Below are 25906 nucleotides of genomic sequence, written 5' to 3'. Positions count from 1 at the left end.
AACAGTCCATATTTCTCCAAAACATCTATATTAATATTGGCACTCCATATGAGTAAGAATTATAAATCCATCTGGGTTTTCATTTTCCTGTATTTTCCACATTTACAATCTAAAGTTAGATGTTGACATTGTTTCTACCTCAATCACCAACAACTCCCGTCAGCTCAATAACCCTCTCCTTAAACTGTCTGACACTTTTGTCTTCTGTTTCATGGCTCGGTGCATCAATCCAAGAAATTTTTTCTTTGTATAATTCTCTTCCTAAAACATAAATTAGGTATTCAGACAATTACATTATGATGATTTGCTAAATAGTGCAGAAAGGCAATCTGCTAAGTATGCATTTATTGTCATTTTTATTAATTACAGAATAAATGTCTTGTTTCCCAAAAACAAAGTCAGTGATCTGGAAAGAGGGCAGACCATTGGAGCAAACTTTAATTGGTGATAGTAATAATTCACAGTAAAGACTACCTTCATCTATTTACCTTTCATCAGACAGCCAACTGAAGCTCTCTCTCTGGTTTGGTTTTGTCTTTTTTTCACTCTGTTCCTCCCAGCTCTGCTACATTGTTTTCCCTTTACCATCTTTAAAAACTAGTCTAGGTAAGGTTTCCAGGGGAATTCTTTTTTCCATTGCATGTGTTAGTGTGGAAAAAAGGATTTCCTATTCACTGACATTGCCAAATCATGCTAGACTTTTAATAAAAACTGACAGCAAAATTAAAGTTATGTACCTTCTCAGTCCCTTAAACCCAAGACATTTGTACCAGTTTGAATGCACCTGATTCATCTAAGTCTTTCCTAGGTCAGATGGATCCTGTTATTTTTAATATCTAGGTCAATTTGGCAAATGGAGTCCAAAATACCTTTTCTTTTGCAGCAAGCAGAAGGAAATGGTTGAAGGGTGTTATTTTTTATTGGAGACCTGTGTCCAGTGGCGTATCACAGTTTTTCGTGCTGGGTCTCTTGCTGTTTGTTGTGTACATTAATGATATAGACTTGAATGTAGGATATATGATCAGTAAGTTCATAGACGACACAAAAATTAGTGGTGTATTAAATAGCAAAGAGAAAAGAGTTAGACTACAGGACAATTTAGTTGGAGTGGTTAGATGGGCTGAATAGTGGCAAATGAATTTAATCTTGAAAAGTGTAAGGTAATGCATTTTGGGAGGACTAACAAGGAAAGTGAGTATTTGGTGAATGGCAGGAGCCTAGGAAGTACATGAGAAGGGCAAATAACCAAGCAGCACAGTTTTAATGTCAGCACCCGTAAGCTTAAAGGGTTTTTGAGGAATTTTGATCTTTCCCAGAGAACTTATTGTCTAAAGATGGGAAACCTCAAGTAATTTTAAGAACTATTTAGATGGATACTTGAAATATGATTGCAAATAAGGCTACAGGCCAGGTGCTGAAAAATGAGATTAAAATAGATGGATGTTTGATGACCAGCACAGATAGTACAGGCCTCTTTCCATGCTGTAAAAAAAAATGACTCCTTAACTCTAATACGTCTGTCACCAAGTTCATATGTCCCTCCTCCAGCCTTCAAATGTCTACAGCTGATTGATATATTTGCCATAGTAACAACGTTCCTCTGGTATGGATGTTTCAGTCAACAGTCTAATTTCTACCATTTAAATTCTGTGTAATTTTGAAATCAGTCCAAAGAATACTAAATCCCTACATCAGTGCACATAATCATTTCTTTGCCTATTTGTTTATCAGTTCTAAATTTCCCTTTAAACTGTGGTGCACAAAATCAAAATTCTTTAACCACAAACGTAGTGTGTTTCCTAATTATAGCCAATCATTACTCTCTTAATACTTTTGTATTTCCTAAGATTATTTTCCGCAGCATCTAAAATGTAAATAAATATCTAATTAGAACGTGCTCTTTTTTTTTACAGCCAGCTGAAACAAAATTTAAAAGAGAACAGCTAAGTATTTAAAAAGGTAACTTGTAAAAGGACACAAAGAAAAGCAGATAAAATTAGACTGTTTGGCTTTAGCTATAAAGTTTGCAAAGGCATTACGAGCCAAAATTCTATGGTTTAACAAACAATTAATTCCCTGTTGTTCTAAAGGAACAGAGCTGTCATTCCTTGGGTAGTGTTTGCAATTCATTATGTCACCTAAGTGACTATTCTGTGAGTCCAAAACATATGTCAGTAGACTACTTCATTGTAGAAAGCCGACATCCAAACCTAGTCTTCCTCTCATTCAACATCAGTCTTTAAAGGAGGTCAATGAATAGCAATCAGAACTAGGAAATATTGTTATTTTGCCCCTCTTCGGTCTAGGAACACTGAGGTCAATTGTAGTGCCTCAATATTCTGTAGTGTAATTGTAATATCCAGAGTCCAGTTATTAAATGCAGGATATGGTTCAGCCACAGGTATTTGGCTTTACAAACTAAGCCATAGATACTTGTAACTAAACTTTACCAACAAAACATATATAGATTTACAAGAATAGGTTGTTCATCTTGAAAGTAATAGTCTTAATTTTTATTTTAACAGGGTTCTTGGAAGTGTTTCCCAGTTTGATGAATTTGGAAGGGTATTTCATTGTCCTAAAAGAGCTCCAATGAATCCAGTTGAAAAGTGTTCAGTGTGGTGATTTCAAATTCAAATTTAAATATATACAGCTATTTTAATTTTCTTTAATGTTTGATAAAATGTGGCCAGTTCTGTTTATCTCAATTGTGTTTTTATTTTCATAAATGAATGTAGCTGACTGTTTTCAGAGCAGCAAAATGTCGCTACTTTAACGATGCACATAAAATTTACATCTTTGCACAAGAGATTTGAATAAGAGCCACTTTTCACTATGCCTCATGATACCTGTCCTAAACTACTTTAGGTATTAAATGTTCCATGATTGAGCTGTACTTCATGGTATCTTTGTGTTTCAATGTATGCCAGTTGTTAAAAATCAAGCAAGATGTTTTAGACTGGTCAAATATTTGTGCACTTTATTAAAAGCTTAACAAAAACTTACGACTTGCAAATAAAAATGTGTCGTTTAATGAAGTAATTGAGTTTCTTTTTTCTTTAAGTCTGTAGTAGAAAGTGAGATAAATATGCACCGAATTGCTTGAACTTTTTAAGTATGAGATATCCATTAAAAGAAAGTTATTCAGGGTACAACCTTTGTGTCAAAATTGAAAATACAACTAGTTAATGTTTGTATTTAGTGTCATTGAAAATTAACATGTTATCTCGTTAAATGTCAATGGCTGTCGGTATCAAGTATTCTGCTATTTAATGCTATCAAACAGCTTTCTTTTGTAAAAGTGTTACCAATTTTACATTTACACTTTCCTTTAAAGTTACAACATGCAGACTCTAAATAATGTAAGAAAGCTGGTACACTGATATAGTGAGGAAGCAGATGAATCCTAACATAATAAAGCGTGAAGCTGGATGAACACAGCAGGCCAAGCAGCATCTCAGGAGCACAAAAGCTGACGTTTCGGACCGAGACCCTTCATCAGAAAAGGGGGAGGGGGAGAGGGAACTGGAATAAATAGGGAGGGGGGGGGGGGGGGCGGACCGAAGATGGAGAGAAAACAAGATAGTTAGAGAGGAGAGTATAGGTGAGGAGGTAGGGAGGGGCTAGGTCAGTCCAGGGAAGATGGACAGGTCAAGGACATGGGATGAGGTGGTAGGTAGGAAATGGAGGTGCAGCTTGAGGTGGGAGGAAGGGATGGGTGAGAGGAAAAACAGGTTAGAGAAGCAGAGACAGGCTGGGCTGGTTTTGTGATGCAGTGGGGGGGAGGGGACGAGCTGGGCTGGTTTTGTGATGCAGTGGGAGAAGGGGAGATTTTGAAGCTTGTGAAATCCACGTTGATACCATTGGGCTGTAGGGTTCCCAAGCGGAATATGAGTTACTGTTCCTGCAACCTTCGGGTGGCATCATTGTGGCACTGCAGGAGGCGCATGATGGACATGTCGTCTGACGAATGGGAGGGGGAGTTGAAATGGTTCATGACTGGGAGGTGCAGTTGCTTACTGCAAACCGAGCATAGGTGTTCTGCAAAGCGGTCCCCAAGCCTCCACTTGGTTTCCCCAATGTAGAGGAAGCCACACCGGGTGCAATGGATACAATATACCACATTGGCAGATGTGAAGGTGAACATCTGCTGTATATGGAGGGTCATCTTGGGGCCTGGGATAGGGATGAGGGACGAGGTGTGGGGGCAAGTGTAGCACTTCCTGCGGTTGCAGGGGAAGGTGCCATCCAAGCTATTTTTCCATCCCCACCCTTGTCTGCCTTCCGGAGAGACCAGTCTCTCCGCGACTCCCTTGTCCGCTCCACACTCCCCTCCAACCCCACCACACACAGCACTTTGCCCTGCAACCGCAGGAAATGCTACACTTGTCCCCACACCTCCTCCCTCACCCCCATCCCAGGCCCCAAGATGACCTTCCATATCAAGCAGATGTTCACCTGCACATCTGCCAATCTGGTATATTGTATCCATTGCACCCAGTGTGGCTACCTCTACATTGGGGAAACCAAGCGGAGGCTTGGGGACCGCTTTGCAGAACACCTCCGCTCAGTTCGCAACAAACAACTGCACCTCCCAGGCGCAAACCAGTTCAACTCCCCCTCCCATTCCTCAGATGATATGTCCATCATGGGCCTCCTGCAGTGCCACAATGATGCCACCCGAAGGTTGCAGGAACAGCAACTCATATTACGCTTGGGAACCCTGCAGCCCAATGGTATCAATGTGGACTTCACAATCTCCCCTTCTCCCATTGCATCCCAAAACCAGCCCAGTTCTTCACCTCCCCCCACTGCATCACAAAACCAGCCCAGTCTGTCTCTACTTCCCTAACCTGTTCTTCCTCTCACCCATCCCTTCCTCCCACCTCAAGCCGCACCTCCATCTCCTACCTACCACCTCATCCTGCCTCCTTGACCTGTCCACCTTCCCTGGACTGACCTAGCCCCTCCCTACCTCCTCACCTATACTCTCCTCTCTACCTATCTTGTTTTCTCTCCATCTTCGGCCCGCCTCCCCCTCTCTCCCTATTTATTCCAGTTCCCTCTCCCCATCCCCCTCTCTGATGAAGGGTCTAGGCCCAAAACATCAGCTTTTGTGCTCCTGAGATGCTGCTTGGCCTGCTGTGTTCATCCAGCTTCACACTTTGTTATCTTGGATTCTCCAGCATCTGCAGTTCCCATTATCACTAAAGAAAAGTATGAGTTACTCGAAGGAGAATGGATAGTGGAGATGCAGGTGGATAGGGCAAGTGGTGAAAAACATAGATAAGAAGGTGTACAGCTGGATGAACACCGAAGAAAGGTCTAGGCCTGAAACGTCAGCCTTCCTGCTCCTCTGATGCTGCTTGGCCTGCTGTGTTCATCCAGCTCTACACCTTGTTTCCTCAGATTCTCCAGCATCTGCAGTTCCTACTAACGGTAAAACATTTCGTCAAGTGTAGAAAGTAATGTAAGGTTGACTGTCTGGAAGCCGCATTTGTATTAGTGGCACCGCGTATTTCATTGTGGATGGTCATAAAGTGTTTACAAGTGAGCAAAATGCTGAAAAGAAAATGTACAGAGGAGGCAATCTAACTGCAAAGCAGTACAAAAAGTGAGCAGGATAAGGAGGAGAGAGATGAACACTAAAATGGGAACAGAGGAATTAGGAGCAAGAGTAGGCAATTCAGCCCTTTGATCCTAGTCTACCATTTAATATGATCATAGCTGAACTTAACCTGGTCTCATTCCACTTTCCTGTCTGCTCCCCATAGCCATTTATCCTGCTTTTCATCAGAAATATACCTACTTCTTAAATCTATTTTTCGATCCAGCCTCCACTGTACTCAAGGGCAGTGAGTTCCATAGATTCACAACCTTCTGAAAAAAGTAGTTTCTCCTCATCTGAAATTTGAACCTACTTCCTCTCACTCTATAATCTATGACCTCTTCTTTGAGATTATCCCACAAGGGCAAATTTCTGTTAAAACCCTCCTTTCATTTTATACACCTTAATCAGATCGACTCCTCCCTCCAATTCTTACGAACTCCAGCGGGTACAAGCCCAAGCTATTCAAATGTTCCTCGTACCGCAGCTCTATGACAGCCCTTTCATCCCTCGAATCAACCTGGTGAACCTTCTCTAAACTGCCTCCATTGCTACCACATCCTTCCTCAAGTACGAAGACCAAAACTGGACACGATTTTCCAGGTGTGGTCTCACCACAGTCTGAGTTTTACAACTGGGAGGACTATGAGTTGGGACAATTATGACTACTGTTCATGTTACAGTTGTATAAGACTTTGGTTCGGCCACATTTAGAGTACTGTGTACAGTTCTGGTCGCCACATTACCAAAAGGATGTGGACACTTTGGAGAGGGTGCAGAGGAGGTTCACCAGGATGTTGCCTGGTATGGAGGGTGCTAGCTATGAAGAGAGGTTGAGTAGATTAGGATTATTTTCATTAGAAAGACAGAGATTGAGGGGGGACCTGATTGAGGTCTACAAAATCATGAGGGGTATAGACAGGGTGGATAGCAAGAAGCTTTTCCCCAGAGTGGGGGACTCAATTACGAGGGGTCATGAGTTCAAAGTGAGAGGAGGAAAGTTTAAGTGAGATAGGTGTTGAAAGTTCTTTACACAGAGGGTGCTGGGTGCCTGGAACGCGTTGCCAGCGGAGGTGGTAGACGCAGACACACTAGCATCTTTTAAGATATATCTGGGCAGGTACATGGATGGGCAGGGAACAAATGGACACGGACCCTTAGAAAATAGATGACAGGTTAGACAGAGGATCTCGATTGGCGCAGGCTTGGAGGGCCGATGGGCCTGTTCCTGTGCTGTAAGTTTCTTTGCGCTTTGTTCTTAGTAAAAGAGGCAGCATGCTCTTGTGTCACAGGGTCCCTATCTCTGAACCAGGAGATTTGAGTTCAAGTCACTCCAGAGATGCATTACGACATCTCCAAGCAGGTTGATTAAGAAAACATCTGAAAGAGGCCGAGGCCATGGCTGCTCAGGGTTGAGAATATTAAGGAGAATACCTGAGTCATGACATTGTTGAGATGATGTCAAGAAAGGAAAGAAGATGAGGTTTTCTGCTTTTCCTCACTTGCACTGACTACTAACCCCATCACCCAGGGCAGAAGTATCCAGAGCAAGCTCCATTTACAGCATCAATGTCACTGAGGTGGTATTGAATTCCTAAGTCACATTGAATTGACTAAGAATGAGAAAACCAGTTTGAGAGACCTAATATTTGTTGGTTTGCAAATGTTAACAAAGGGGAAAAACTAGGTGGAAAACTGTAATATTTGGAGATGAATGTACAGGTCTTACTGATTTTCCATTTTAAAGTGCACAGGATGGGTTAGAACAGTATGTCTCTTTCGCCTTTATAACTGTTTTTTTTCTTTCTGGTATATGCGGACTCCGATTGTCGTGGTGAAATGCTGATAAACTAAAATTCAATTCCAGCCAAGTAATATTTCCTAAATATTGTCCTACCCAGACCATGATTTGCGTGCTAATTTGAATTAAGCAATGTGATATTTTGATGCTTTGTTAATTTGATTCCTCGACGCAAAAGTTTCCCGAACTTGAGTGATTGTTCTGCGGTTGCCAACTGCATCGCTATTTCCAACCTTTATCGCTGTCGTCCTCTCTCCTAACGTAAAACAGGAGAGAAAATTCAAAAGAAACAAAAACAGAAGTTGCTGAAAAAGCTCAGCATTTGCCGAGAGAAATCGTAGTTAAGGTTTTGGGCTAAATGAACCTTCTACAGAACAAAATGAAATAGGATTTGAAAGCAGTTCCACGTGTCTGGGATTTAAATTTAAAACTCACGATCACGAGACGTCGCTAACGGATTCCGCCTTATGAATGAAACAGGGCTGGGACGTTTACGCAATTAGATCGATAGCCGAACCATCAAATAGGACGCTAAGCTCGGGTCAGAGGGTGGGCTTAGGAGTCGGCAGCTTCGGCCAATAGGAGCCAAGCGGGACGCCCGACTCTTCTGAAAGAGGGGTTGAGACAAAGGGCCTGACTGTAGGTGAGTTCTGTAAAAGCGTGTGTGTTGTAGATGCTTCAGTAGTGGTTGGCTGAATGGCAGTAATTGTACATGTCTGTTAAATGTGCTGTAAGAACGAGCTGCCTGAATTACCAGCACATTGCGCGGTTGCGGGAATATTGGGTCTGGGCCTACAGCAGTGAGCGTCAAACACATTGTTCTCTTTTTTTGGCTGTGTCTGTTTTAAGGGACGAGTATTTTTTCCTCCGCAGTTCAAAATGTGGCTTCCTAAATAAGTATTCTCTGCCTTTTCGATTTGAGCGGGAAAACCCCTTTCTGAAAATATATTTAAAAATGTAATGATGTATGGGATATCTTTTCGAGCTGGAGTGTGAATGAGTACAGTGCAGACCACAACTCGTGCACTGTTTTTGTCGCTAAGCGAAATCAGGTTCTCACTTCGGAAAAGAAATTCCTGAAAAACTGTGGATGCTGCTAATCAGAAAGAAACACGGCAATTGCTGGAAAAACTTAGCAAGCCTGAAGAGTCGTCACTGGGCCCGAAACGTTAACCTTGTTTTCTGTCCACAGATACTGCTAGATCCCTGAAGTTGTTTTTCAACCGTTTGTTTTTGTTTCGCATGCTTCCACGTGTACTTTGATTCTTGGCTGAAATTCAATCCTTCTGCTTTGAAAAGAAAGTAAATGACTTTTACCGTTCGTTGGATTGCTTTCCCTTCATCATGTTAACATCATCGAAAACCTTTTTTAAAAAAAGCACGTGCACTAAGTTGCCACGAAGTTGTGACAAAAGGTGAAGGTTATAGAGTTAGGGGACGAGTTGCAGAATGAGTTATATGACCAGAAAATGTCAATGCTAATGTGGGGATTTTTTTTTAGACAGGCGCGAAGTGTTTTCTAGTGCTGGTAGGAACTGCAGATGCTGGAGCATCTAAGATAAGGTGCAAAGCTGGATCACAGATGGCCAAACAGCATCCCGGGAGCAGGAAGGCTGATGTTTCGGGCCTAGACCCAGCCTTCCTGCTGTGTTCATCCAGCTCTACACCTTGTTTTCTAGTCGTAGTTTTAGCTGGGCATTGTAATTTACTATATCTAAATGCTTTGGCTTTACATTACAATATTACATATTAGCAAAGATCGGGAATGTGGAATTCTGCACCAAAATACAAAGAAATAGGTAGGTAAGTGAAATTCAATGTAGCAAACTTTTAGCAGAAGTGTATGCCAAGTGCTTACTATTCAGAAAATAAGTAACTTTAATCTAGAAGGGTATTGAAATGCAAATTACAAGTGCCTAAGTGAAAGTAGTACAAGTTGGTTAGGTAAACCAAGTTCTGGTATTTATTTCTGTGGAAATAGTCATGAAAGGAAGTGATTTGAATATTGCTTCAGATGTGTAGTCCCTATTACAAAGAGAAGCTGCAGGTCTGGGAAAGTGCAAATAATATTCTCAATGTTACTAAAATTGGGAGGATTCAACTACAAGAAATGATTAAATGGACTGGTGTGTGTTTTTTTCTATTCTGATAGACACCTTTAAAATTATGAAGGGGTTTAATAGGATGTTAAAGCCAAAGCTACCCACTTTGTCAATTCCAACATGTTGCTGTTTTTCCAACAATCACTACAATTTTCTGTTTTGGTTTTAATCTCAAACAACCCTGAGTGCACACTTTAAACCCCTCAGTAAGACTAGTTTTTTTTTGTTTGTTTTTTAAACAGGCTTTCTGCTTTCTCTCTTCTTTCATCAACTAACCCAAGTCGTCATCTGTTCCTTAAACATGATCATGCTTCTTATCTGCTGAATAACTGATGGTAGATGAGTTATGTTTACAGAAGGCTGTTCTAAGTTGCTAATGTTTGTATGTAGAAAAATTTTTCACTGTTAAAAGGCCCATCTCTATAGCAGTAATCTATTTGTTCACTCGTAACACCTGAAAGTGTCTATAATTCAAACTTCTAAATTCCCAGTGATGAAAACATATTTGTTGAGACCTTCCTTGTAATTTAACCCTAGCAAACATGGTCTCCTTCTGAAAAACCTACATTGTATTCTCTCTCCACTACAGTAATATGCCCATTCTAAGTGGGTAGAAGACATGTTCCTATCATTCCCTTTCTCAGTTGGGGGGCTGAAAACTGGTTTTTGCAATGTGCCCTTGCCCACCATACTTGCTGCCCATGGTGTGGCTCCATGCTTCAGCCTTGTCTCATTTCTTGCCTTTTTGTCCCAAAGCTAAGGGGTAGTTTCCTAAAGTAATATGTCATGGAGCCAGTGGGGAACAGCATATCTTGGAACTGATAATGAGGCAGTTTCAATGTATGACCATGCAGTAAAAGATCCTTCATGAAGTCAAGATCATAACATGACTGAATTTAATATTCAGTTCAAGAGTGAGTAACTTGGGTTAGAAACAATTCTGTTTAATTTAAAGGGAATCACAATGAAGTGAAATGAGGATAAAGTTAGCTAAATTGGGCTGGGTGCTTAGATTAGCAGGAAAGACAGTAAGCAAGCAGACATTTTAAGGAGGTAATTCATGACTCAGCAAAAATATTTTCCACTAAGAAGGAAAAATTCTAAGCTTGGTAGCCAAGAAAGTTAAGGAGCATATGAAGTTGAAGGAAGAAAAGCATGAGGTGAAAGTCAGTGATAGCTGCCGGCTGGGATAAGTGCAGTATCCAGCAAAGGAGGATCCCCAAAAAAAATAAACAGGGCAAACTAGCCAGCAATATTAAAAACTGAGATTCTTTTAAATGTATAAAAGGATGAGTAAGGTCAAAATGATCATAGGCCCCTTTAGAAAATAAATCGGGGGAGATAGTTATGTGAAACAAGGAATTGCAGAGGAGTAAAACAGATATTTTGCATCAGTCCTTATGGTGCAGGATACTTCAAACATCTCATTCATATTAAAGAATACAGGCAAAGAATGAAGTACCTGTTTCTAAAGTAGTAGTAGTAGTATCAGACCAACAAATGGGGCGAAGGGCAGATATACCCCAGGCCCTGATGACTTGCATCTGAGGATTCCAGAAGAAAGTGGAGGCATTGGTTGTAATTTTCCAAAAATCCTTGAATTCTGGAGAAGTGCCAAATTGGAAAACTGGTAATAAGACACCCCCTATTCAAAAATGGAGGGAGGCAAAAAGCAAGCAAGCAACCACAGGTCAATTAGCCTAACATCTATAGTTGCAAAAAATATTGGAATCATTTATTTAGGAAATATGACACACTTCTTGGCAAATCATTATCTAATCAAACAGAGTTGCAAGGGAAATCATGTTTGACTAATTTTATTCAAGGTTTTTTAAGAAGTCTGAAGCAGAGTGCATAGAGGGCACCTTGTAGGTGTGTTTCAATAACAAAAACAACCTCTACCTTTAGATGCAGCGAGCCAAAAATATTCTATTATTTTGCACTATAATTTGCGACATCCTTTGCTACTTTGATCCTTTCAATATGAAAGCACATTATGAACACCTTTCTCAAAAGTTTACAGAAACACGAGGCTAAGTGGCTATAATTGACCATAATTTTGGGAAGATGAGGAAGTCGTAGAACAATGGTTCTTGGAATAGTTTATTTGTCATTGTAGTAAAAATTGTGAACAAAAGAGGTTAGTAGTTCCTGTTTATAAGCTGCAAGGCATTTGTTATTTCCCCAACCATCACAAGTGCACAAATAAAGTTTACAGCTCAGAACTCTGGTTATTAGATCACTTCATCAGTGGCAGGATGGCTGTGGTTAGCACTGCTGCCTCACAGCGCCAGGGACCTGGGTTTCAATTTATGGACGAGACCAGACCCCTCAAGATATTTTAAAAAGGTAGCTGAGGCTCTAACCTTATTGTAAAAGTAGATGTGAAGCTAAGCAAAACATTTTACTTAAACGCTGTTGCTAAATACAAACAGACACAGCAATTTAGAATAACAACAATTGGAAAATTTAACTGAATGTTAGGTACTGTATCTTTTACTAAATCATTGTTCCAATATAGAAATGTTCTGTTAAACACACCCTCTTTGGCAGAAAGGCAAATTTAGACACATTCTTACATGCAGTTCTCCAATCCAGGAGGGAAAAGACATCAAGACAAATTCCAGAGAAAGTAGCAACTAGGAACCATTCACTGAAAGTTTCAATCTTGAGACTGCAAACTGCTTTAGATTTGGTTTTAAAAAAACCTAAAACACCTGGTTAGTGTGACTTGGCTGTGTCCATTTAGGCTGTTACCATTCTTCCAACATTTTTAAATTTAAAAAAAACCTAAAGGCCTCACACAATATTTGCTTAAGCTGACTACCGCAGCCTGTTTATTCACTGCCCTTACAACCTCTCTTTAAAAGGTTATTTTGTCCTGGGTGTTTTTGAATTGACAGTATTATCACAAATTCCACCTCTGGTGACTGTGAGATGTTTGCACGTTCTCCACATTCCAGAGATGTGCCGACTAGATGGATTAGCCAGGGATAGGGTAGGAAGCTGTGTGCCTGAGTGGGATGCTGTTTGTCGGGTCAGTGTGGACGCGATGGCTGAATGGCTTGCTTTTGCTCTGTAGGGATTCTGTGATTGAAAAACACTAATTGATCATGCACATGATTAAAATGTGAGATACTTGCAGTCCAGGTTGCTGACCTAATTTTTAAAATCAACAAACGTTTATGAATATTTTGCATATACAGTACTGTTTCCTTCCTTCCCAGACATTTTGTCACCATTCAGTGATTTGAATTTTACCTTCAAATGGGTTTTTAAAAATATTCTTATGGTAGAAGTTTCTGAACTTATGCTAAATTTGTATTGGAATAACAGTGTAAAGATAGCTAACAGAAAAAGATACTCGGTAAGCCCTTCATGGTGTTGAGACGATTGCCCGTGGAAGTGATAAATGATGTCACTGCAGTACAAATAATCCTCACTATGAACAACCTTGTTATGAGGCTGGACTCTTGCTCACATGGGGTAGGTTTGCTGCTGCTATCTCCTTTTTTTTGGAGTAAGGATCCATAGGGCCTATTAGACTGGCATGGGAGAAGAAAAACCATTTTTGTCTCTGATTCCATTTTTGAGGCTCTTGTCTTGAACAAGATTTTAGTTTATTGCATGTTTGCAATTTGCTAGTTACACTGATACAGCAGATATTGTTGCAGAGCCCAGTGGATGGCTGATCCTATGTCTTACTCCTTTGAGATCCCAAGCTGTTGTCCCACCAAGCCTGAGACACAATTGGGTGGTGTTTAAGGTACTCTTCACTATTGACCCTTTTCAGACTCTTACACCCTTTCACAGCAATTAGAGCATTTTTAGATTGGTCTTCCCTCCGCGGTCCCGAATGAAGAACAACTTGCTTGTTACTCATCATGCCCTGCCAGCAATTAAGTTGGTGTTCTAGTGCAGTTTGGATAGGGTACTATACTGTCAGGAGGTGTGCTTTTTTTTTTCCCCCAAGTTTGATATGAAACCTGTTGCCCCATCTGCATATTTGAGTGAATGTAAAAGATCCTATGGCAGTAATAAGATGCACAGGGGACTTAATTCCTCATGTCTTGACTGATATTTATTCCACTCTTGTTACAGCTATTTACAATCTGGAAATTAATTGTAAGAAGCGACCAAATGTATGGTGGCTAAATTTGCTGATGATGCCAGGAAAGGTTTGGAAGCTAAGGAGCCTACAAAGAGCTACAGATGTAGGTCAGCCAAAAAATTGCCAGATGTGGAATAACAAAGTGTGTAGCTGGATGAACACAGCAGGCCGAGCAGCATTGTGCTCCTGAGATGCTGCTTGGCCTGCTGTGTTCATCCAGCCTCTCACTTTTTGTTATCTTGGATTCTCCAGCATCTGCAGTTCCCATTATCTCTGCCAGATGTGGGATGCTGTTTGTAGAAAAGATGTGAACCTGCCCACTTTAAAAATATAATCTTTAAAATGGAGAAAGATTGCAATACTTGGTAGTGTAGGTGGTGTCCTGGAACACTAGTTACGCAAAGCTAGTATGCATATACAGCAAGTGATTAGGAAGGCACATGAAATGTTGGACTTCCATTGCAAAGGAATGGAACATAATAGATTAGAAAGTTTTACTGTGCCTTTACAGGGTGTTGGTGAGTCCACGTTACAGGCATTGTAGACAATTTTTATCTTGTTTTGTGAACAAAGGATAAATTATTAGAACCAGTTCCAAACATTTGCATGATATTCCTGGGATGAAGATTTTATCTTAGGAAGGTTGAACAGGCTGGTACTTCTACCCTTTGCAGTTTAGAAGAATGTGTAAGAGATAAGACTAGAAGACATAGGAATGGCAGGAAGACCATTCAGCCCATCAAGTCCACTCCGCCATTTAAATCATGGCTGATGGGCATTTCAACACCACTTCCCTGCATTCTCCCCGTAGCCCTTGATTCCTTTTGAGGTCAAGAATTTGTTGATCTCTGCCTTGAAGGCATCCAACGTTCCGGCCTCCGCTGCACTCTGCGGCAATGAATTTCACAAGCCCACCACACTCTGGCTGAAGAAATGTCGTCTCATTTCAGTTTTAAATTTACCCCCTCTAATTTTAAGGCTGTGCCCACGGGTCCTAGTCTCCCCGCCTAATGGAAACAACTTCCTAGCGTCCACCCCTTCTAAGCCGTACATTTTCTTGTAAGTTTCTATTAGATCTCCCCTCAACCTTCTAAACTCTAATGAGTACAATCCCAGGATCCTTAGCCATTCATCATATGCTAAACCTACCATTCCAGGGATCATCCATGTAAATCTCCGCTGGAGACGCTTCAGGGCTAGTATGTCCTTCCTGAGGTGTGGGGCCCGAAATTGGACACAGTATTCTAAATGGGGCCTAACTAGAGCCTTATAAAGCCTCAGAAGCACATCGCTGCTTTTATATTCCAACCCTCTTGAGATAAATGACAACATTACATTCGCTTTCTTAATTACGGACTCCACCTGCAAGTTAACCTTTAGAGAACCCTGGACCAACACTCCCAGATCCCTTTGCACTTCTGATTTGCGAATTTTCTCACCGTTTAGAAAATAGTCCACGCCTGTATTCTTTTTTCCAAAGTGCAAAACCTCACATTTGCTCACATTGAATTTCATCGCCATTTCCTGGACCACTCTCCTAAACTGTCTAAATCTTTCTGCAGTTTCCCCACCTCCTCAGTACTACCTGCCTGTCCACCTATCTTTGTATCATCGGCAAACTTTGCCAGAATGCCCCCAGTCCCAGAAATATTGAAATACAGGTCCTGATGGATTTGGTAGAATGGATACTGGGAAGATGTTTCCTCTTGTTGGGCTAACAGTAATGCAGTTGTAATGCCACTGGGACTAGTCATCCAGGTGGTGAGCTAATGCTCTGGGGTCATGGGGTCATTAGTTCATTATTCCCCTTTTGCAGGTGGTGGAATTCAAATTTGATTGATAAAAATCTTGAACTGAAGCTAGCCTCTGTTATGGTGACTGTGAAATTGTCCTAGATTGCCATTAAAGTGCGTCTAGCTCATTGACATCTGGAGATAAAAATTTGCTGTTCCTAGATCTGGTCTGGCTTGTGTGACTCTAGTCTCGATTCAATATAATTGACTCTGACTCTGAATTATCTTCTTAAATGACCTAGAAAACCATTCATAAAAGCAACTGGGGATAGGCAACAAATTTTGATCTTGCTAGTGACATCCACATTGAATTTTTTAAAAAGTTGTGACTATAACCTCAAAGCACAGTTTAAGAATGAGTTCTTTTTTAAGACGGAGATGAGAATTTCTCCTGAGGGTTTTTGGTTTGTGGAATTACCTTCTCCAGAAGGCAGAGGAGACTTGTTTGTTTGTTTCATGAAGTCTGTTCATAACTGGGTTAGATCGTTGATGGGGGGAAAGTAAGGGTTATTGCAGGATGGAGGGGGTGGGTGGGAAACTGGTGAGTGGAGTTGAGACTTCAACTGAATTAGCAGCTATCTTGTCAAAAAGCATTTCAGGTTTGAAAGACAGAATTATTTACTCCTGCTCCTAAATCCTAAATTTCATCCAATAGACAGAAAAATTTATATTCTAAAGTCAAACGACTGCAGATGCTGAAGATCTGAAACTAAACAAATTGCTGGAGGATCTGAGCAGGTATAGCAGCATCTGTGGAGAGAAAGCAGTGTTAACACTTTGGGGTCCTGCTCTAAAGAGGGGTCACTGGATTTAAAATGTTAACTTTGCTTTCTGTCCACAAATGTTGCCACAACTACTGAGTTCCTCCAGCAACTTCTGTTTTTGTGGTAGAAACATGTTATCTGGTTGACAACCTATTTGTGGGAGTATTGCTGTGTCTAGATTGCAGTCATCTAACAAATACAGCTAGCACTTACTTTTGAAAAGTACTTCATTGATTGTATCGTGCTTTGAGGTGCTTGGTAGTCATAAAAATATAGATGCAAGTCAGTCTTTCCATCGTAATCTTTTGGATGAAGCTAAGGATTTAGCCTTTACTTTTATGGGAAGATTAGTCCAAGATCAGGTGTGTATCCTATGATCTGCTTCAAATATGTGTTTTTTTGCTCACTTCAATTGCTTCTATTTTTCTAATTTTTGAAGTTATATTTCAAAAGAACTGGAATTTCTTCAACACCCCATTCTTCAAGGCTAATCATTTCTCCAACTTTTCCTTTTAATTAAATCATCTGTATTTTCTCCAACATTTCTTTGGTTTTCTCTTTTGTCTTAGCAACAAGCTGAACGTGCATTCAAGGTCGAAACTGACTACAATGTTGTACAGTTCGGGTATGACTCTCTAACTTGAATTCAAGTGAACTAGCAGTTGAACTGAGCATTCTGTTTGCATTTATTGCTGCAGTATTAACTGTCAAGTCCAAGTTTCACATTCCTATGTTATTTCTGCATCATCCACAGAATACTAATGATCATATTTTCTGCAAAATGTGTAGAACTTTACAGTTTTGAGTTTGATAGTTGTGAATTTTATCTCCATACTGTTAGTGGTTCTTGGTTACTTTTTCCTAATTCAGCTTAGATATTTTCTAATCGGCCTGCTCAAAGATGTTATTGTGCACATCTGGAACTGAACCTGGACCTTCCGGCTAGGTAGGAGGGATGTGATTTGTAAATTATATTGTAATTGCACAATTGACATTGTCACTTGAGTAAGCTTGCAAAAAAATGAGTAAACTAAGGTAGAAGAGGAACTCTTGTGGTGCAGGTGTCACAAGTTCTTCAAAAGCTAAGTAATTAACATAAATTGGAACAGAATGGGCTGCAGCACTGATCCCTATGTATTATATTCAGTACCACCTCTATTTTGATGTAATTCCCTCGGCAGGTAAAGGTTCATTCTTTTCAGTGAATTCCTTCTCAATGTTTATTGAAGAAAACCAATTAGGAAAGCAACATATTTCGTTTCAAAAACTAGGTTGGGAATTATTTATTAGCGTATTTCTTTAACAATTAACTGATTTATATTTAATTTGTGGTTATATTTTGAGTTTTTCATTATCGCAGGAGAAACTAGGACAAAGGCAGCCAAGAAAAGTGCTATAGATAATTTGCAGTACTTCACTGAGGTATCACTATGCAAACTATCCTCTGATTTGGCACCAGTGCAACTTTAAAATACCAACATTTTGTTTTACAGTGAATCATCTTTGTGCAATGGCAGGAGAATCAAAACCTACAAGCAATCCTTTGGAACAGTTCATTTTGTTGTCCAGGAGTGCAAAAGGTCCAGCATTAACAACCCTTATTAGCCAAGTATTAGAGGCTCCGGGAGTTTTTGTTTTTGGTGAACTTTTGGAAACGCCTAATATACAGGAGGTAAGAAAGAGTGCAGCACCAACCTCACTTTCCTTAATTTTTCCCTAGATGCTACAAGTCTTTGCAAAAATTAAAACTCATAAAACCTTAAAATTTCAGATGTTTATCTTTTAGAATCTTGGTGTACTATTTACCAATTTCAAATATTAAGTAATTAGTATGTAATGTGAACATAAATAAACAAACAAAAAGTTTGACTGAACTATGTGAGCTGTTTTTGTGGCTTTCCTGATCAGGTTTTACATTCTTATTCTAAGTGATTTAATTGGGAATCCTTCTTGACTTAGTGTGTAACTCCCTACATGATACTGGCCTAAATTTAATCTTCTAAGTTGTGTAGCAAAGCTGACAGCAAGACACTGTACTTGGCTTCAGCAATCAAAGGCTAGATACGAAAGAATTTGAGACACTGCAACAGAGAATAAAGCAAGAGTTTGTTCAACGTAGCGAAGGGTTATGTATGAACTTGAAGATGATCTGTTTCCACTGGCAGGGGAGCCATTAACCAAAGGGGACAGTTTTAAAAAGAATTGACGAAAGAACCAGTAGCAAGTTGAGTATTTTTCTGGTGAGTTGCTGTTATCTGGATAACCCTGTGTCTGAAAAGATGGTGGAAGCAAGATTTGTATGTCCCTTTCAAAAAGTAAATTGATAAATGTTTGTTACGTTTGTAGCATTATGATGAAAGAACATGGGAGTGGTACTAATGAATAGCTCCTACACAGGGCTGACAAAGTTATAATGACCCTTGTGGCTGAATGATCTCCTGTGCCACCTGATTGTAGATGAAAAGGTAACATTTGGTGCTCTGATTTTTTTTTTAAACTAGGAAAGGTAGTGCTTATCCATGGGTATTTAGTGTCAACGTAGTCTGCTGGTTTCTGATATGTAACAGATGATGTACCTTTCCACCACTTTGCCTAGGGTCATTGAAAAACATTGACCCCCATAGTGCCCAGTATCTGGGTTTAAAAAGTAGGAGTCAAGGGACAAATTTATTGTTTTAATTTCCCATTTCTGATCAACCCCAGAGGACATTTGCCTGAAGCAAATATTAGACCTTTGAATATGCTGATCACTAGCGTAATGTCTTTAAGGCCCAGTACCAGATTCAACAGAAACAACAGACCGTTAGAAAGGCTGAGACTTGAAGGGCTGCCAAACGACAAGAGCAATCTTTTTTCCCTCAGTTGTACCTTTTCATGAGTATAAACATGTGTAAGGACAAGCTCAGCAACTACAGCCTAATTATATAATTCCCTGAATGGAAGCTTTTAGAAATAGTAATTCAGAATAGAATTATTATGCAAAGCAAGGCTAGTTCACATTTCTTAAGGACAGATTGCGATGAGTTTGAGGTAAGAGATTGTATGAAGGTAACACAGTTGATGTGTCGGACCTGAACACTAAGGACGTTTTGTTTTTCTCTTGAGTTTAGAAAAAATAAATGATCTAATTAAAACATTCAAGATTACGAAGGTGCTTGGCAAGTTAGAAAATGGTTGTTTCCATTAGCTGGGAAACAGGATATAAGGGGCTAATCATTTGGGACTGATGAGTGTGAGATTTCAATCTTGAAAGGATCGTTTAATTTTTTTTAATTCACTAATCAAAGGGTTATGGACGTTCCATCTTTTCAGAGACAAATTTAGTATTTTGGGCAAGTTTTGAGATAGTGGAGGTGAAGCCCAAAGATCATATTGAATGACAGAACAGACTTGATCAGCCCCAAGGCCTTCTCGTGCTCTTTTTTAAAATGTTCTTGTAAAGTCCTACACAGTACGCTTGCGTAATGGCAGCTTATAGAACAAAAGGTACACTAGCAGCATGGTTACAAAATTAGCTGTGAACAAGAACCATAGTGTGCAGTTGTCTTTCAGACTGGAGGAAACTTTGTAGTAAGGTGCCCAAAGGCTTGGTTTTGGGTCCCTACTCCTCTTGATGTGTACTAATTATTCGACTTTGGTGTAGAAGGCACAGTTTCAGAATTTGCACCAAAAGGAAACATTGGAACATTGTGCACAGTGTGGAAAATTGCTTTAAACTTAGAGGATATCGCCTGGTTGAATTGGCAATAAGTGGGCTGTTAAATTTAGTTCAGTGCAGTGGTTAATTTTGGTTGGAAAAATGCAGAGAAGCAATGTAAAGGCGGTGAAAGCTTCGGGTCCTGGAATACTGCACAGATCATTTGTAGGAGTGGGGGGGACTCGTTGAGTTTGGTTTTTCAAAAAAAACTGTGGGAGCCTGGCCTTTACCGTGCGGAAGCAACCCGACTGACCCTCCGAAAAAGATCCTACTCGGACCCACCTCCCTGCTGTATTGCCATAACCCTGCATTTACCATGGCTAATCCACCAAGCCTGTGCATCCCTGAGCACTTGTATGGGGCAATGTAGCATGGCTAATCCACCTGACTTGCACACCTTTGGACTGAGAGGAAACCAGAGCACCCAGAAGAAATCCATACAGACACTAGGAGAAAGTGCAAACTCTGTGCATAGTCACCTGGGGTTGGAATTAAACACAGGTCCCTGGCACTGAGGCAGCAATGCTAGCCATTGTGTCACCTTTTTAAATATATGGGAGCACTGAATTCAAAAGCAGGAAGTTTTAGTCAGCCTGTATGAAATGCTGAGTTGACCTCGACAGGAGTACTGTGTACATTTCGGGGCACCACAGTTTAGGAAGGATGTGATGTCAGAGTGGGTGCAGAAAGAATTGCAAGAACCTCTCCAGGTTGAAGAAGCTAAGGTAGTTGTTCTTGTAAAAGGGGAAAGCTGAGAATTGTTTGAGATATTCAAAGTAATGAGGGATTTTGACAGGGTGGACTGGGAAAAACCTTGCATTGGTGGAGGATGGACAGCTAGACCAGTCTGATTTAAGATAATTGGCAATAAAAGTCATGTTGACATGTGGGGAAAACCTTTTCCACGTGTTTGAGGTCTGGCGATGCACTGCCCAAGTGTTGCATTGTGGGTTTCAGAGCAGAATTTGATCAACAAAGGGGGAACAATTTTCAGACTAAAAGGAGGTATGCTAGGAGAATTATACTTGTGGAGATGCATGGACTCTGCAGTTACTAGTTGTATATCAGCCAACTGAAGTTTTTAGGTGACTTTCTGACCTGCTGCATTATGATGTTTAGCAAATACACTTCACCGGTATTGTTTTAGATGAGGCTTGGAATCCAATTCTAAGTGAAATTTGCTGCCTTATTCATGCACTCATTGGTTTATACACACCAGTTAGTGCCAGTTTTGAGGAAAAGTCTAGCCATTGTCAGCATTAAATATGTAACGGTGTATAACTACTTACTCCTTTAGTAAACAGAAGAAACAACTTTGCAGAAATAACAGAATGAAACAGAACTGAAATAATAAATGAATACTGCCACAAACTCAGATCAGCTTAAAATAAATAAGTGCTTGTTTCATTTGACCAATATTTAGGATAAACATTGGTAGGCACGTTGATGTGCATTAGCTCACTGAACAAGCTGAAACTACCCTTTTGACTTGTATTCACACATCCACTTCCCATGAGCTAGCAAAGTTCAGATGTTAGCTAGGCTGTTCTAGTTGACTATCAAGATGACTTATTACGTTTGAGTGCACCCTGATACCAGCACACCAACTACAAAAGCCATGGAAGTTTTAATTGCATCTTTCGTTTTGGGCTGTTTCCACTTAAGCCAAATATACAGAACAACAAAAGTCGGATTTAGTCCTGACATTTTCTTTTAATTATCCTCCTCATCTTCTCGCTAAACATTTTGATGTGACTTGAGGTTTTTAGGAGGACAATTGTGTGAAATGCATATTTACATTGGAAACAGTGTATATAAAAAATGGGGGGGTTCAAAATGTTTTTCTTCGATAAACTGGGATTGTAAAGAAATGAAATGTGCAAACTATGAATCCAATGTCATACTACTTTTCACCAATAAAGTGCACAATTACAGAAATAATATAAATTATAAATTATAAATCAAAGAAGTTGAAGGAATAGAGGATTAACAGTAGAAGGTTGTTTTGTGATTTGTCATTCTATGTCTGTATACAACAGTGAAGTTCAGGATGTTCTTTTGGCACAATCATGGTTTTTCAATAATCCCAGGCAACACGAAGACACATTTAAATAAGATTTAGGGATTTTAACATTGTAACAACTCCTGCCATCAAATCTGATGCAGCAAAATGTCCTTTTAGTTTCACAGTAGAATGTGTCGTGATGAAATGACTGGGAAATATTCTTTAAATTGACAGTTCTTTTTGTTTTGTTGGTAATTGCATCTCCTCCTGAGATCCAGGATCCTAGTGGTTGTCTAATAAGAATTCTGCGTTTGGTGTTGATGAGTGTAAATAAATGGGGCGGCTCAGTGGTTACACTGCTGCCTCACAGCACTAGGAACCCGGGTTCGATTCCACCCTCCGGGCACCTGTCTGTGTGGAGTTTGCACATTCTCCCCGTGTCTGCATGGGTTTCCTCCGGCTGCTGCGGTTTCCTCCCACAGACCAAAGATGTGCTGGCTAGGTGGATTGGCCATGCTAAATTGCCCATAGTGTTCAGGGATGTGTAGTTTAGGGGGATAGATCTGGGTGGATGCTCTGAGAGTCAGTGTGGACTCATGGACTGAAGGGCTTGTTTCCACACTGTAGGGATTCTATGATCTATAAATTGAGGCAAAGATATTTAAATGCAGTAATGATCTGCCAAATCTTCTGCTTTGAAAATAAAGATGTTTACTTTCTCATGAGCTATCATTATATTATTGCTACAGTATACATGAATTATCCACTTTTTGGAAACTGTCATTGAGTTATTTCTACTTTGTCTGGGGTAAATGACTAATAGTAAGTATTCTCTACACTGAGAGAAAAGTAGCTCCTTCAATTTCAGTAAACTCGGAAAATGTGATCGTTTCCATTATATTTGTGTTTCATTATCCAAAACCTAAAGTAGTTTTACCTTTTTTGCAGTTAGAAAATCTCTTTTGACAGCTAGATTACTCCAGGAACAAATAACTAAATGTTAATTTTCAAATAAAGAAATTGACACGTTGTAATTTATTGTTTCCACAGATTCAAGATTAGAGGCGTGGAACTTCAGTGAATTTCTGATACTTGTTTTTTATTAATATCATCAACATAGTTATGTTAAAGTGGTAATTTACAAATTTTAGCACTTTCCTTAGTACAGTAAGTTTGTACTTCAGCTTCAAATTGACCTTGTGTATTTTTTCACTCTTTAAAAGTGTAAACATCAGTAATCTTTTGAGTCTTTCTCCCCAGCTGGCTAATGGATCACATGCTGCCTACTTTCAGTTATTGAACCTGTTTGCGTATGGAACATATTCTGACTATTTAGGTAAGGAAGTGGTATTTATTACGTCTGTTTTACTAAATATTACTACTGGTAATGAGATTGTTGAAATCACCGTGCAATAGGAGGTAATTTGTGCCATCTGATATGTGTCAATGCCAGGTCTTCACCTGGAGTTAGCTGTTCTGATCCCATGTTCTTTGTTTTTTTGAAATGCTTATCCATTTCTTCTTAAATATGTCAGTTTTATGAGTGAGTATGTTTTCAGTTCCTTGTTCTAATACACCTCTTGTTTATAGTGAAAACAAAATTCTTTTCAGTATTAATATTAGTTTTTTTTGCATCTTGTTACAACTTCAGCAATCCATGGAAATTAGGTTTTGAGGAAGTAAAATTTTTCACTTGTGTAATAGAACTTCAAAAGACTCGGCCCTATTGTGCTTTCTTCATAGTTATAACTTCTCATTTTTGATTGTTCCAGTGAATTATAAAATCTCTATCATGAATATAAAAGCCTTCCTATAACTGAATGCTGTCTCCTAGACAGTGGCTTGTAGACATTCAATGTTCTCTTCATTAATTTTTAAGAAAATATATACTAGAATCTATATTGTGCCTTCTGGAAAATGCATCTTCTCCAAGCTTACTGTTTTCTGTTGTTACGTGATAGTGTCAATTGGTATGTACTTCCTAGTATACTTTCTTTTCTCCTGCATACTCTCTGGAATCAGCTGAACATATCAGCGTAAAGAGTTCCTCATCAACATTTTGGAACCGTGACTAGCCTTTGGAAATTATCTTCCTGCGTGAAATGGTTTTCCTGTTGACTTCTGTGTTTTGATGAAACCTTATACCCCTTGATGATGAGGCCTATTGCACTATCTGCTGCCAGTTTGTTTTTAATTCCTGTGTTCAATATTAGTCCCAAACTTGGATGAATTTGAGGTGTCATTTGGAGCTGGGTTATTCGGGTAAAAGTTGAATTCTGATTGTGATCAAGTTATTGGGTGTGTGTGCTATAGTCTGTGCTGCACTCACCATCTGTGTTTATCTTAGACCGATGGCAGTGATGGTAATGGTAACTGATAAGTCACAATTAGAGCTTCAGCTGTAGTTGTATCGAACAAATTGGCTACTTGAGCCAGTTTGAGCATTTGTTTATTTTAGCAGTTGCCTGAAATTGGAAGTCTATTGGGAATATAATGCCATATGCTCCTGATTTGAGGTCCCTTTCCATGCACATCATTTACAGTCAAATTGTCAAGAACTTTAACTTCAGTAAATTTGGCATGTATTGTGTACTGAATGCTGGATCCCTCGTTGCTGTTAGGAGCAGTCTTTGCAGTAAGGGTAGGATAAACAAGTAGTTGTTCATATTCTATAGGGTTATGTGCCGTCCATTCAATATAGCATATAAGTTATTTTTAATTGGTATCAGTGCATCCATTATATCTGTTGGGACTATACTGATGACTTCTTCCGTCATTTTCATTGGGAGGCATCCACTACTGTTAACTGGTTGGTTGATTTTAAATTTATCATGTAGAATTTTACAGGGGTCTCAGACGTTGTGGGCTATGGTGAACTTTGTGGTCAAATTGGATGAGATGTCTGAGGCCCACCTTGATGTCAGAGGCATTTTGCTCCATCTTTTATGCTTTTCACGAGGAATGTGATCAGTTTCTTGTGAAGCAGTGTGAGTTGCCATTTAAGTGGGATTATTTCTTCCAAAAGACTTTTATTTGCCCAGCTCTCCTCATTTTCTGGCTTGCCAAACAAGTTTGATGTCACGAGAGCTTGACATAGAAACAAGAGCAGATATCTGGCAGCTTCAGCTTGCTGCTTGCACAGAAGGACTTCTATGATGTGTATGACCAAACTGCATTGTAGGACATGATCCACAAGCACTTAGCCTCATGCATCCCTTGTCCACAAACATTGTGTGCCATTTGTTAACCTTTAACAGCTATCGTGGTACATCTCTAGTAGACTGGCAGTGCACTCTAAGCACAGTCTTGCATAGCAGTGTACAGTAATCTCTCACCTGCATGAGGTACTGACTGCCTGAGTGGCAGACACACTGCATGGTCAGCAAGCTGGCAGCCGTGTCTCAAAGTCTTGTGGGAGCAGTCCTTTATTGAAGTTCATGGAGGCATCTGTCAGTTGAAGTATCCAAAACAGTTAGTCAAGGGTAGCCTCCTATATTAGTCCACTATATTGACCACCATCAGGCATCCAGCCAGTGACTTTTGGTCAGGGTGTCTGAAATTCTGCATTTCCAGAGTGAGCCTCAGTCAGTCTGTTGACTAGGGCTAACTCGGTCAGGGAAATATGCAGTGATCAATCAAAGGTCTGCGCACTTCCAGTCTAGGCAGGTATGGCACTCAAGAAAGTGGGGTTTGGTCAGTCCATCAGCTCTGTCTGCAGAAACTCAAGGGAAAGGGTTTGGGAAGCTGCGGCAGAGTTGTCCACTGCCACAGGAGGGAAATAACTTTGGAAGGTGGAAGTGCTGACAGATGTAAGCAGGAGATTAATAATATCTCCGGGAGGTGATATGGTCAAGCATGGATGTGAATAGATTGTGTAGGATGTGTCAGGGGCACTGTCGCTTCAAGAGGGAAGCAGTGAATGACCAAGCTTGGCATAGTCACTTCATAAACCACACGTGGGAGGGAAAGATGGCCAAACAATGTCTTGCAGCTAGCCACCTGTAAGGCCTTTCTTTGCACTAGTA

General features: G+C 40.0%; 2 protein-coding genes across 4 annotated transcripts in view; both read left to right on the top strand.

The window, feature by feature from the left end:
• LOC125457772 (endothelin-converting enzyme-like 1) overlaps nt 1–3000 on the top strand; it is a 102965-nt gene extending 99965 nt beyond the window's left edge. Inside the window, exons 17-18 of one of the 2 annotated variants that reach the window (XM_048542365.2) lie at nt 1914–1959; nt 2526–2637. In XM_048542365.2, the coding sequence (XP_048398322.1) occupies nt 1914–1947 (34 nt within the window). In that variant the 3' untranslated portion in view covers nt 1948–1959; nt 2526–2637. Of the gene's footprint in view, nt 1–1913; nt 1960–2525 lie in introns of both variants that reach the window. The other variant, XM_048542364.1, reaches the window with a different exon arrangement.
• A 4977-nt stretch (nt 3001–7977) lies between these two features.
• The window catches only part of cops7a (COP9 constitutive photomorphogenic homolog subunit 7A), a 35380-nt gene continuing 17451 nt past the window's right edge, over nt 7978–25906 (top strand). The window contains exons 1-3 of one of the 2 annotated variants that reach the window (XM_048542198.2): nt 7978–8052; nt 17673–17851; nt 23142–23217. In XM_048542198.2, the coding sequence (XP_048398155.1) occupies nt 17690–17851; nt 23142–23217 (238 nt within the window). In that variant the 5' untranslated portion in view covers nt 7978–8052; nt 17673–17689. The remainder of the gene's footprint in view (nt 8053–17672; nt 17852–23141; nt 23218–25906) is intronic. The other variant, XM_048542197.2, reaches the window with a different exon arrangement.

Source organism: Stegostoma tigrinum, chromosome 14 (assembly GCF_030684315.1).
Source record: "Stegostoma tigrinum isolate sSteTig4 chromosome 14, sSteTig4.hap1, whole genome shotgun sequence".
Lineage (NCBI taxonomy): Eukaryota > Metazoa > Chordata > Chondrichthyes > Orectolobiformes > Stegostomatidae > Stegostoma > Stegostoma tigrinum.
This window is presented reverse-complemented; position numbering and strand designations above follow the sequence as displayed.